General features: G+C 33.4%; 1 protein-coding gene across 1 annotated transcript in view; it reads right to left on the bottom strand.

The window, feature by feature from the left end:
• gbe1b (glucan (1,4-alpha-), branching enzyme 1b) overlaps positions 1-14,107 on the bottom strand; it is a 239,455-nt gene that overhangs the window by 165,581 nt on the left and 59,767 nt on the right. The window contains exons 4-5 of the mRNA XM_056473198.1: positions 5,917-6,042; positions 1,343-1,478 (exon numbers count right to left, since the gene is read on the bottom strand). Of these exons, the coding sequence (XP_056329173.1) occupies positions 1,343-1,478; positions 5,917-6,042 (262 nt within the window). The remainder of the gene's footprint in view (positions 1-1,342; positions 1,479-5,916; positions 6,043-14,107) is intronic.

The following is a 14,107-nucleotide window of genomic DNA, read 5'->3' as shown; positions in this document are numbered from 1 at the left end:
TTTGCTTTTTGTTAGGAGAAATAAATTAATCTGTCTTTTCTAGAGAATAACACTTTGTGATAATTATATTCCCTTGTCTAAACTGTCAAATGTCTTCTTTTCACCTAAAACAATTTAATCAAACAATGAGCTGGGAAGAGTATTCAAACTTGTCAAATTGAAAGTATAAAAGGGAGCATTGTTTTAATGTATTGTTTCCAAAGACTACAGAGAAAACTGTAAATACTAAGTGAATAAAAACAGACACCCAGAACATATGAAGTCACTTGTTAATAAAGTTTTTGATTGTTGAAAAAAACAGTTACTGTCAAGCACACTCAAGAACGTAGGGCAACACAAACTATAAGAACACAAAATCAAACACATGCACATTTGATAAACACAACAACAAACATAAAACAGAAAAAAAACAAATAAGCTAAAATACTAGCTAACTAAGCTAACATTAGAATTATATTGTTTGCCTAAAATGTTACTGATAAACTTACTAAATCTACAAAAAAGTAACAACATTAACCAAAAAAAGAAAAAGCAAATATCACAAGACAAATTAAAGGAGAAACCATAAAACAATAACATACAGACAAAAATATAAACATTTGTTTTGTAATATGTTACTGAAAAAGATACACATTATTGTAACAAAAGTTATTATAAATCAAAAGAAAAAGAACAAAACAACAAGAACAAAAAACAAAACAAACACACACACACACAAAAGAACCTAAAAGAAATGTGAATACAGACAAACAACTGACAAACAACAAACAAAAAGATTAGCCAACTAACCTAACATTAAAATTATATTTGTTGAATGTTGCTGATAAAGTTACTTAAGCTTTAAGTAATAACACAAACCAAAAGGAAAAAAAAAAACAAATAAAATCACAAGATAAATCAAAGCAGAATACATAAACAACAAAACAAAAAACAATTTTTTTATAACCAATTACAAAACAAAAAGAACAACAAAATAAACAACAAAGAACAAATCAAACAAAAAAACTAAAGAACAAGAAAACAGAACAAAACAAAGCAAAAAATAAATAAAAAACAACAAAAAACAATTACAAAACAAAAACAAAACAAAAAACAAAAACAAAACAACAAAAAACAATTACAAAACAAACAACAAAACAAAAAAGAACAAAAACGAACAACAACTAAACTTATAAAAAACAACAAAATAATAAATAAAATAAATTAAACCTTAAACATAACACATATAATAGAACATTAAAAGCTGTTAAAGTGACCTAAAAGTCACTTTGAGTCACAGTCAGTTCAGCACAAAGCCTCATTGTGTCCTCCTCAGTTTTGTGTTAGCGAAGGAGTCTCTTACCCAGATCTTTGATGCGGGGCAGCACATTGTGGGTGAAGTTGCTGTAGGATGCAATTTTGCCTTCTGGAGAAGCAATGCCAACATGGGACTCGTATATCCGCAAGCTCCTGGGCTTCTGTGGACGGGGATGCTTGTGCTGGCACAGAAATGACAGGGAAACATTCTGAAAACATTCTTCATCCAAATTTAAGATGAGACACTGCAGGCTAAAACACTGATTTCTTTTCTTTCTTTTTTTTTTTTTTTTTTCACACACTATTAAACTTTTACGATTTATTTTTTTATTTTTTTGTGTCCCATGTGTATCCACGAGTTTTATTTTAATTTTTTTAGTTTATTGTAAAATCAAACATCAAACACTACTCTCTATAGGTTTACTGGGAGGGAGGGAGGGAGGGAGGGATGGATGGATGGATGCTCTGTAAACCCTATAGATTGTTGTGCATGAAAATCCCAGTAAATCAGATGTTTCTGTAATACTCAGACCAGCCCGTCTGGCACCAACAACCATGCCACGTTCAAAAGTCCTTTTAAATCACCTTTCTTCCTCATTCTGATGCTCGGTTTGAACTGCAGCAGATCATCTTGACCATGTCTACGTGCCTAAATGCATTGAGTTGCTGCCATGTGATTGGCTGATTAAAAGTTTGCATAAACGAGCAGTTGGACAGGTGAACCTAATAAAGTGGCCGGTGAGTGTATATTCATCAACACACCTGGATGTAAGATGGAGCGGCTGAACAGAGCTGACAGTAGATCATTTACTGTATCATGATTTATGACTGAAGGACATTAACAAGCATTTATAATTCATAGTCTGAGCAGATCATGTTCTCCGTCTAGACTTATATTAAAGCTAAATCACAGCTAACAGAGCATGGCCTTTTTCTTACAGCAGCCCTTTTGAATTTACAGATGTTTTGCATTGCATGGAAACTTTCATTCATAGGAAATACACAGTACACATATGTCCCTATACAGTAGAACACGAAAGCTTGTGTCCATCATGGAAAGGAAATACAAAAGTTAATTAAGGCCTGCTGACACGGTACCTCAGTGATTACCACTGTCGCCTCATAGCAAGAAGGTTGCTGGTTTGAGTCCTGGCTGGGTCAGTAGGCGTTTCTGTGTAGAATTTGTATGTTCTCCCCAAGTTCGCATGGGTTTCCACCTGGTGCTCCGGTTTCTAAGACATGTGCTATAGATGAATTGAATAAACTGCCGTCTTTCAGATGAGACGTTAAACTGAGGTCCTGTGGACTCTTTGTAGTCATTAAAAATCCCATGGCACTTCTCGTAAGGAGTAGGGGTTTAACCCCTGTATCCTTGCCAAATTCTCTCCATTGGCCCTTACCCATCACGGCCTCCCAATCATCCCAATCCACCAAAATGCTTGTATCTCTGACTCTCCACTCTACCTATAGCTGGTGTGTGGTGAGCGCACTGATGCAGTTGTCCTGTGGCTGCAGTCACATCATCCAAGTGGATGCTGCACACTGGTGGTGTTGTGGAGAGACCTCCCTCATGATTGTGAGGCACTTTAGGTGTATGGACATGATAAATGCGCTATTTAAATACACATTACATAACAAATTAAATTGTCCGTAGTGTATGTGTGTAAATGAGTGTGTATGGATGTTTCCCAGTACTGGGTTGCAGCTGGAAGGGAATCTGCGCTGTAAAACACAGTCTGCTGGATGAGTTGGCGGTTCATTCTGCTGTGGCGACCCCTGATGAATAAAGGGACTAAGCCGAAGGAAAATTAATGAATGATTAATTGTGGCCTTGTAATGGAAAGTTTACACTTCTGAATGTGAGTTTTCTTGTGAATACATGCTTCACAATTGCACATCAGCTTTTTAAAAAGTCAGTATTGCAAGAAAAATAAAGATTTCTGTAAAAATAAGTCAAAATATAAACTCAGGAATTTGAAGATGTTAAATGTCAGATTTGTGAAAAGTACACTGAAAAAAATCTTTTTAAAATAAATTAAATTGAAACGAACCTTTTTTAGTCATCTCAACTTACAGTGAAACTGACTAAAAATATTAGGTTAAAATTTAACTTAAATTTAGGTGAAACCTGATTCACTTATTAAAATAAGTTAAAGCAACATAAAAATATTAGTTGTTTTGACTTTTTGTCTTTACATATTTACAGTGTAAACTCTAAACAGTCTAAACAAGTAAACAAACAAAAATAAAAAAGTAAATGAATTGTTAGATGTCAATAAAATTGCATAAAAAGTGAAATAGTAAGCTGTAAAACTAAAATGTAAAAATGTATGAAAAAGTAAAAACTAAACTAAGAAATGTAGAAAAAAATAAGTAAAAATAGCAAGATGAAAAACATAAGAATTGTGACATGTAAAACAAAAATAATACTGGGTTCACACCAAATGCAAAATTAAAGTATTTGTGTGAGTAGACTACATGCAAAGTCAATGCAAATCCTGAATATAGGTACATTTCCATCATAATTTCCACAAATGAATCAGAGTTTGCCATTTGCTTGTCTGTGAATTTGCAGAATTTGTCTCAATCACGTGTTTCACACAAGTTCAAATAATTCAACTAGAGCGGAAAATTCACTTGACGTGAAAAACATTCTGTGAGTAATCTAGAGCAATTGACGTGTAGAATTTGGTGGGAACCCCCCGTAAAAATTGTGACATAAATATTTAAGGAACTTAAAAAGATAATGAGATGTAAAAACAACAACTGTGATGTGCTAAAAGTCATAATAATTAAAAAAAATGTAAAGTAAGAATTCATATTAGTGTTGCCAGATATAGCTGACTTTTTCCAGCCCAAAAGCTGTGCAAAACCAACTCAAACGCACAAAAACACCCAAAATATTAGAATAATATTTTATTTAATTTTAATTCATTTAAATCTAAATTATTCTAGTTACTTAAACTGTCGTAATATTTTAACATACAGCAACCAACACCAGCAGTCACAAAACCACAGCATCGAAACACTCCCCCTCTCACCCACACACTGCACTTGTGTAGATTACACTACCTATTAGTGTATGTTTACTTTCAAAATGGGGAATAAACTCATCCCATTTGGTGTTATAAATTCTTTTGAACATAATTAGTTGCTGCTTGTTAATCAGACAATGCTTTTATGTTTGTTCTTGCTGTCAATTGTGGAACAAAATGATCGATACGTGTGTCAAACCAATGTAAGTTTAACTGCATAAGCCGCTGTAAGTTTAACTGACGCACGTGCACATGAAGAGGAGTCAGACTTGTCCTGGGAGTCAGATTTTGATACAACTTACGTTCACCTCTACTTGCAGGTGGGCCCACGCGGTTTGCACTATGCACTGGTCGCTACTAACTGGATAGAGTATACAGTAGGAGCACACAGTTATGTTTTGTTAAATAAGTTGCATATAAAATTTATGTTTCAAAACCCAAATTTTGTCAACTTGCCTATGCCTTTTTTTACCCGCACAACCAAATTCAAAAGTGCCCAACCAAATTCAGGAAACAGCCCAATCTGGCAACAGATTCAAATTTTAAAAAAGTGATTCCATAACGTCAATTAGCAGATGTAAAAACTAAAAAATTAATTAATTTATTAATTAATTTATTTATTTATCAAATCATTTTTGTTTATTTAATAATACTTGTATTAATTTAAAAATATTTTATTTATTAATTAATTTTATTAATTTATTTTTGTTTATTTATTATTGTTTTTATTTATTTATTTTATTATTGTTACTGTTATTTGTATTTATTTTTTTATTAGTTCATTATTATTTATTACTGTTATTTATGTACTTTTTTAATGTTTTATTATTATTATTATTATTATTATTATTATTATTATTATTATTATTATTAATTCTGTTATTTGTTTATTTATTTATTTGTTTATTTTTATTTATTTATTTATTTATTTTTGTTTATTTATTACTGTTATTATGTTTATGTATTTATTAATTTATTTTATTTATTATTGTTACTATTATTTATTATTACTTTAAATTTGTATTTTATTTATATTATTTTTTATTTATTAATATAATTTATTTATTTTTTCTTTTTGTCTATTATTTATTATTGTCATTTATGTATTTTATTTTTTGTTTATTATTATTATTATTATTGTTAGTTATTTATCTATTTATTTTTGTTTATTTATTGCTGTTATTATTATTATTATTATTATTATTATTATTATTATTACTATTACTATACTTTTATTTATTTATCCATTCATTTTTGTTTATTTAGTTATTTATTTATTTATGTTTGTTACTATTATTTATTATTGTTATTTATGTATTTATATATTTTTTGTTTATTATTATTATACATTTTTTCTACTTATATTTGTTTATTTATTTTTTGTTTATTATTGTTATTATAATTATTTATTTATTTAATTACTAACCCATGATGGAATTAAGCTTCCATACAATTCCTACTTATTAGATCTTGTTCTCAGACATCATTAAAACAGAGGCATTAAAAGCCAAGCACACCTAATAAGTGATGACTACCAAATAAGCAGGCTGTGCCTCACTGGCACCAGGGGGAAATAATCACTTACAATGTAAGGTTGAGGAGGGTCCCAGTGCACCCAATCATAGATGACGGACTTCTCATGCCTGGCCACATACTTTGCCCAAGGAGAGATTCGGTACAGCCGCTCGCCCGCACTGGTGTGAACAACCACCTGGGAAGAGAAGAGACAAATGAGGGATGAAACGGCAAGGGCACAGCGAGAGGGTCGGGACGCGGGCACCGGGTAATGCTGCTAACACAAAATGTGTTTACAGCTGCCAGAGAGCAGGAATAAAGGGCCGATCTCATGCAGAAAGGTCAGCCGGTACAAGAGAAAGAGGACGTCTGAGCTGAGGATGACCGCTGGAGGTCAAACACGTTTGTGCTGGAAAAATATGATTTTTGAGTTTACCGCATGAGCTGGGCTGAAAAACTATTTGTAGCAACAAGCAGTTACCAGATGGTTTTTGTAAAGAGAAAAACTGCATGGTTCTAGCTCTGATAAGCACACTCTAAAAATGCTGGGCTATTTCAACACAAATTTGGGTAATTTAAAGAGACATTCACTCTAGAAATGAAAATTTAGTCATCATTTATTCATCCTCCACTTGTTTTAAACCTGCTTGAGTTTCTTTCTTTAGTTGAATACAAAAGATATACTGAAGTATGTTGGAATACACAACCATTGACATGAAGCAGTTTTTAGTATTACTTTGGCTGTTGTTTTTCCAACATTTCTCATAATCTTGTTTTGTGTTCAAAAGAGGAAAGAAACTATTTGATGTTTAGAACAGCTTAAGTTAGTAAACTTTCATTTTGGGCTCCAGTTGTATTACAAAATATAATGTTTATTTTTCTAAGTTTTACCCAAAAGTGCATATAAATAATTTTGAACCAGTACTTTTTGTTGAATCATGTGTTGATCCTTTATTGTAGCTTGTCAAATGTACCTTTATTTTGGTGCATGCAAGCGAAAACAAGCCATTTCTGTCTGAGTGTCTTTGCAAATGCAAATGAGCTACTGTTTTTCAGAAAAGGGCGGAGTCTTTACATGCTATTCGGACAAAACAACTAAAATATTTCAATATAGATTTGACCTAAACCAAAATTTATCATTTTTTTTTTTTAAACAAATACATTTTATTTTAGGTTTCAGATATTTAAATACACATGTACTAGGTAATAAAATATGTAAAATACAAAATAATATCTATGGAGATGAAATCTAACAATGCGCTTTATTCACATTAGAAACACACTACTTGGGTTGCAACAGGGTTTAATCTATTCTTCTCCCTGTTAAACAGTCATTTACTTTCATGTACTTTAGGAGAAGATCTCTCCTGTAGTGAAGACTAACGCCGCGATTCCCATCACCCATCATTGATCAAATACTTTGATCATAATTAAAGGTGCAGTATGCAAGTTTGCCAAGTGGTTGAATTAGGTATTGCATTCCTGGACCAAAACAAATGCAAGCGCAGGTTGCCAGATTGACGACCAACAGAAGAGAGTCTGATGATCGAGCCTAAAGGCTGATTTAAATCGTATTATAAATAAAAACACCATCACACGATAGAAGGAAAAGTTTCCAAGTTAAAAGGAGTTTTTGTCCTAACCAACACCTGAAATTTCTATTTTAGAAACGGTTTCTATTTCATCCAGCTGAAGAAAAGAAAACTGAAAATGATCACCTCAGGTACACCTCATGGGCTTTATTCAGTGTTAAATGCTACTAATGTGAGCTTTAATGCCATTTAACATGACATTTATTGCCATACTCACCAAAGCAGAAGCAGATCGTTCACCTCAGATCTTTAAAATAAAATAAACCGTTTGAAATGGAACTCTAGATCTTTGAAGTATTGCAAACCAACACATATGAGTGATTCAGCATCTACATTTAATAAATGTTAAAGAGGTTTATTATGTATTAATTAGTTTATAAACGTTACCCCTTCGTGAGGGAGTGGATATTCTGTGCTTCTGAATGGCTGCATTTAATTTTCTGTCTCGTTTTGTCTGGTGCATGTGGAACTCTGAATTTGCATCTCATTCTGTAGTCTGCTACTGTCCACCGGAGGTCGCATTTCGATCATGGGCGCATGCTTTGAGAGCTTTTCTGAATGACTGATTGAATGAAATATGTGGTTTTCCTTAAAAGGCAACATGGGGTGCTGAAATATAATTGGCTGAAATGGCATTGGGCGGGTAAAAAAAACAAAACAAAGACAGACATTCAAGCACATAACAGACATTTTCAAAGCAGAATATCTGACTTCAGCATTGTTTTTCAGATAAACAAGAATGTTCACTTGGCATGTTTCTTAATCATCTGCAAACATATCATGGTATTTTTATGCTTTAGAAGAGTCAAAAACTTACAGCACCTTTAAGCTGTTTAAACAACTAAATACATGTTCTTACACATTTTTCAAGAATCAGAATGTCAGCTATTTTACAATATAATTAGGACGTTTGTAAAAGGGTTAGCAAACACTTTCAGAATGGACATTTGGAAACAGTCTCAAAATGTCAATAACATACTTGATTTGGATTCGAAGTTAGAGTTTTATGCGCTCATATTGACCTATCATTCAGAAACTTCTTGAACTAATCCTCATCTAGTGCAAAAACATTTTTTAACAAATTACTTCACTGGTACATCCTTCAGCACATTTCCATCAAAAGTTAAATTCACCAGTATTCCTCAGATTTTGGGAGTTATAGATACTAACAGTATGTGGTTCATCCACATCAGAACTTTTGTAAAGGTTGTTTGTTTATTTGTTTTTTTATACTGATTCACACAATGTCAGTATTAGGCCCAATCCCAATTCTACCCTTTAGCCCTTCCCCTCGTTTTGCGCATTCACATGAAGGGGTAGGGGTGTCCCAATTCTCTTTAGCGTGAAGGCGTAGGGCTAAGGGGAAGGGCTTTATACTCCTTCAAACTGAGATTTTTTTCGGGACCACACTCGAAACCAAGGGGTACGAAAATTTCCCAGAACACACCATCTACAACAGCAGCATACTGTAGGTGCACCCGGAAGTCAGGAGATCTACAAATTAGTATTTTTGGTCATTATTATGAAATTTTACAACAAACAAGCATATGCTTTAATACATTTATAACCGTATTCGTGTTTTACCATCATACACGCAAAATAAAAACCACTAAATTTCGCTATCTATAATCCATAATAATAACAATTCTTGTATAGCCACAACATTCTGTCACTCGATGGCACTCAAATACCCTGTCAGAATAGTCTAGTGGCTGGAAATGACCTTTTTACAGTGCCTGCTATAATGATAAGGCTGTTTTTGTGTGTTTACATAGATGAATATGGCCACTGTGTAAACACACAGTACAGTTACGATCTTGTTGCCACATTAGATCGTTATGACAACATGAAATCATTGCCTTCAGTGATTTCCTGAAGATAAATGGGTGGAAACGTGTATATTAAAAGCAAAAAATATCCTATACGTCACAAGAGAAATGTAATCTAAATGCAGAATTTTTTTTTACATATGCTTTCAGAAAAATGCTGACAACAACAAATTTACCGGTTTGTCCTTTTTTTTTTTTTTTTTTTTACATGTTTTGTCCTGGTAAATGCACCCGACACCAAATTATTGCACTTAAACATGGAAAAAGTATGATTTTCATTCTACATCCACTTTAAAAATCACTCTATAAAAATCAAAGAGCGCAATAAATGTGCAGCCATTCTGGTAAACACATTTGTGTTTGCTCATATTTTTAGCTTGGCACTTGCTTTACAGGCATATACATACAAACTTGAAAGAGTAACATGAATAATAGATCAAAGGCTTTCCATTTTTACCAATATGCCCTACATTACGACTGCAGACTGAAAGAGAAAGGAAGATTATGTGGGAACTTGTGCTTCTGCCAGTGTTTAAAGAAATAGATCACTCACGTATGAAAATTATGTCACCAATTTCTCACTGTCATGCAAATGATTTAGAAGTGTTTTAGAGATATAAACATATGAAACTACAGCAGAATTTTTAGGCTCCATTTTTGCTCATGATGAAAGCAAATAGTAATTTGGGCTGTCAGGTTTTTAAAATGGTGAAAAACAAATATGTTATATTCTAATACTTCATTATCGTATACAGTATACAGGTATGTACAGTTGAAGTCCGAATTATTAGCCCCCTTTGAATTTTTTTTTCTTTTTAAAATATTTCCCCAAATGATGTTTAACAGAGCAAGGAAATTTACACAGTATGTCTGATAATATTTTTTCTTCTGGAGAAAGTCTTATACGTTTTATTTAGGCAAGAATAAAAGACGATTTCAATTTTTTAAAAACCATTTTAAGGTCAAAATTATTAGCCCCTTTAAGCTATATATATTTTTTTAGATAGTCTACAGAACAAACCATCATTATACAATAACTTGCCTAATTTCCCTAAACTGCCTAGTTAACCTAGTTAAGCCTTTAAATGTCACTTTAAGCTGTATAGTAGTGTCTTGAAAAAATATCTAGTCAAATATTATTTACTGTCATCATGACAAACATAAAATAAATCAGTTATTAGAAATGAGTTATTAAAACTATTATGTTTAAAAATGTGTTGAAGAAATCTTCTCCGTTAAACAAAAATTGGGGGAAAAAATAAACAGGGGGCTAATTATTCTGACTTCAACTGTATATGGCAGTCTACCTCTGTAGTAATAGTTAGTATGCATTGTATAATCTGAAGAAATAAATGGTCAGAATTGTGTGTAAACAAGACATGCGCAATTTCTAAATCACCTTACAGCCTGATTCATAACGCATCACGCCTAAACAGAGCGCAAGAACCGGAGACATATAGCCTGCATAAACAGGGATGAGGAGTTCAGCACAGTGTGATTTGGTGCCAAAAAAGTCAACATCTGTGGTGTGGGATTACTTTGAACATAAGAAGGCTGATGTGTTGCAGAACTAGGTACATTGTAAGACCTGTCAGTCACATATTGCGCCTAAAAGCGCAAGAAAGGCGCATTTTCAACGCTATTTGCGCTGGCACTACTTAGTCGTTACTAGGGCACCATCAACCATTTTCTCAAAGGATGACAAAACAAAACAAGTTTAGTATTCAAAACAAGTTTAATTCATGGAGAAAATGAAAAAAGTTTGGTGTTTGGGTGTTCTGTGTTTGTCTGCGGTAATTAGCCTATCAAAATGTGTGTATCCCATACAAAGTATGAAGCTGAACGGTCAGTTCTTGTTGCTTGACTCGCAGCTGAAAAGTTTACATGTTTTCAACTAGAGCCTGCAATACATGCGTGAAAGCCAGCCATGCACCTCCATCGAAAAAAAAAATGAACTTGTGCGCACAAAAGATGCAATATGTGAATTAGGGATATCCTAATCAGGTTTTTTTGCCCTCGAGTCTGAGTCACTTGATTTTGAGTATCTACCGATCTGACACTTCTATAATACATTAAGAATAAAGAAGAGCGAAGAAACAGATCCAGAATGTTCTTTATTTTTTATTGAATTCACCTGATTTTAACATTCAACAATTCCATTAACAAACAGAGCACTTCTGTGGGGTAGCTTGAACAATCAAGTAATAAATAACATAAATTCTTCAGCTCTTGCGATCTCAAGTTTACATATCTTACAGTTTTCTATGATAATGTTGTCAATAATCAATTTTATAATACCTCTAGAACACAGACATACTCGGGTTGTTTCTAGATCAGATACAGTTGTGGCCGGTAGTTAACAAGAATTATTTATTTAATACATTTTCCATTAATTGTATTTTATTATCGTCTACCCCTAAACCAAACCATCACAGTAACGTAAAAAACAGTAATTATATAGAGTATTATAAATGTTATTTATGAAATTACCCAATAAATTGTATTTTTTAACGTCTACCTCTACCTTAACCCTAAACCCAACCATCACAGTAATGTTAAAATATTATATATTGTTATACAGTGTCAGAATCCACAGCCGTATCCTATCTAGACTTTACCACATACTCGTGCTTTCCACTTCAAGCTGCTTCCATGTTCTACTTTACCGGCATTTAACCAATAGCGTCACAACAAAGTGATGCCATGCTGCACGTGTTTCTGTGTGAAGTCAAGAAAAAGGTCCAACTCTGTGCCACCGCATAACTACAGATGTGTTAAAAAAATAATGAGATTATGAGTCCTAATTAGTAGGTAACGTCTGATTCTGATCAAGTACAAAACCGCATGATTGGGCCCGATGATCCCTAATGTGGATGGCCTATTTCATGGCAGAGTCACTAAGGCCTCATTTACACTGTCAGGTCTTGATGCCCAATTCCGATCTGTTGCCTATATCTGATTTGTTTGCCTGTCCGTTTACACGTTCTTTTAATTGTGACTCACATCCGATTCATGCCTTTACACTTGTCATACAATTAACAAATGTCGCCCATGCATAAAGGCGGGTTCTAGTATCTGCGCCACACTAGCCACGATGGAAAAATTTGTCTTGCTTTCAGCTCTGCGAAATATACGAAGTTCGCCCAAATTTAAAATGATTTTGAGGTGGAGGGTAAGGGCCGTCATCGCAGCTTGCATCTACGGTTTATATATGGTGTCCTCCACCATTCAGAAGAATTTGTGGGTACGAGAGAGATCTCAGGTCTGGTGGGTGAAAATTGTGGCTACTGACCACTTTCCTTTTTTTACCATGCCGGCGTCTCCACACACACTCTTTCTTCTATGCCATTTAACCGTGGAGAAGCACCACATTGTCACAAGTTTAATGATGTACAAAATAGAATGCCTCAAATTCAATCTGCCCGTTTACATGATAGTCGCAGTCACATATCTGATCTATATCTGATTTATTTCCACATATGAAGGATGCCTGAAACTGATCTCTGAATATTCGAATGTATGTGTTTTTTTGTGTTTACACAGTTATAGAACAGATCTGATCTGTGTCACGTACATGCAAAAAATCTGAATTGGGTCACATTTAAATGGCACTGTAAACGGGGCCTAAGAGGTCTATGATCTATAAAAAAGAATCTGTGGACATGTAGAGAAATACACACAACTATGTCGTCAAGCAGAACATCGGCGCCTTGAGTTTGACTGTGCACACAAACACAGTAGTCTATTCATTTGTTTTGCTATAGGTCTGTTCTAGAGACAATTTGTTACACCTTTATTAGTTATGTACAGGTCTTTGATAAAGATTAATCGTTTTCCTTTGTAAATATGTTTCACATTCACACTGTAAAACCTCTGTAGCTATGTTTCCATCAAAACATGCTAATTAAATGTATGCGCATAACTAGTATATCGCATAAAACACGTGTGAATCAAGCAGTGTTTCCCTCCAATGAGTCAAAGAAAACCAAATCGTCACTTCCTGATAAACTGGCGCTAAATATCAAAAGTAAAAATGGAATTTGCTAAGGTAAGAGAAGCTGCGCAAATCCTTTCATCATTTAATAAATGACTTGCGTCTTCGAAGACAATGCCGACACGCAATGAACACATGGTGGCGTTAAAAGGCGTGAGACACGGAGCACAAATGCTCTTGACTATTCTGGAGGTAATTAACAATATAATAACACTAATAATGAAATGGTTGGGTGTTTTACAATGACCAAAACAACATTTTTGATGTTTTACAATGTGCCCTGCCTGCTGGTTTCTCTGCTCACACACACTTTCATTATCACATGATGTCTCATAACAAAATCACATGACTTTAATGCGCATACTGGAATGTTCGGTAAAAGTGTGTCCATCGTAGTTTATGCAAATCTTTTCCTATCGAATAAAAAGTTTATCCTACTCAGTTACGCGCATACGCTTTCAAAATGTATGAACATCTTGGTATTTCCATCAACCGTTTTTTTATTTATGTACAAATCTAAAATGCACTTAAAAAAAATAGGTGGATGGAAATGTAGCTAGTGTGTGTCAAAATCATGATTAAAATCGAAATCGCAATATTGTTCTAGAAAACCATGCATTTCTTTTGCCTTTATCGCACAGCTCTAAAAACAAGTCAGAAATCCTAAAAAAAAAAAAAGAATCTCAATATTTAAATAAATAAAAAGTTGAAAGAAAAAGAAGTTTTTAAAACCAATTTGGTTTAAAATGACTAACTGTGGATTTATTTATTTATTTATTTATTTATTTATTTATTTATTTATTTATTTATTTAAATTAAAACATAAATAAAAAGCTTTAGATACAG

This window comes from Danio aesculapii, chromosome 15 (assembly GCF_903798145.1).
Source record: "Danio aesculapii chromosome 15, fDanAes4.1, whole genome shotgun sequence".
NCBI lineage: Eukaryota > Metazoa > Chordata > Actinopteri > Cypriniformes > Danionidae > Danio > Danio aesculapii.
The sequence above is the reverse complement of the archived record's forward strand: the minus strand, read 5'-3'. Positions and strand labels throughout refer to the sequence as shown.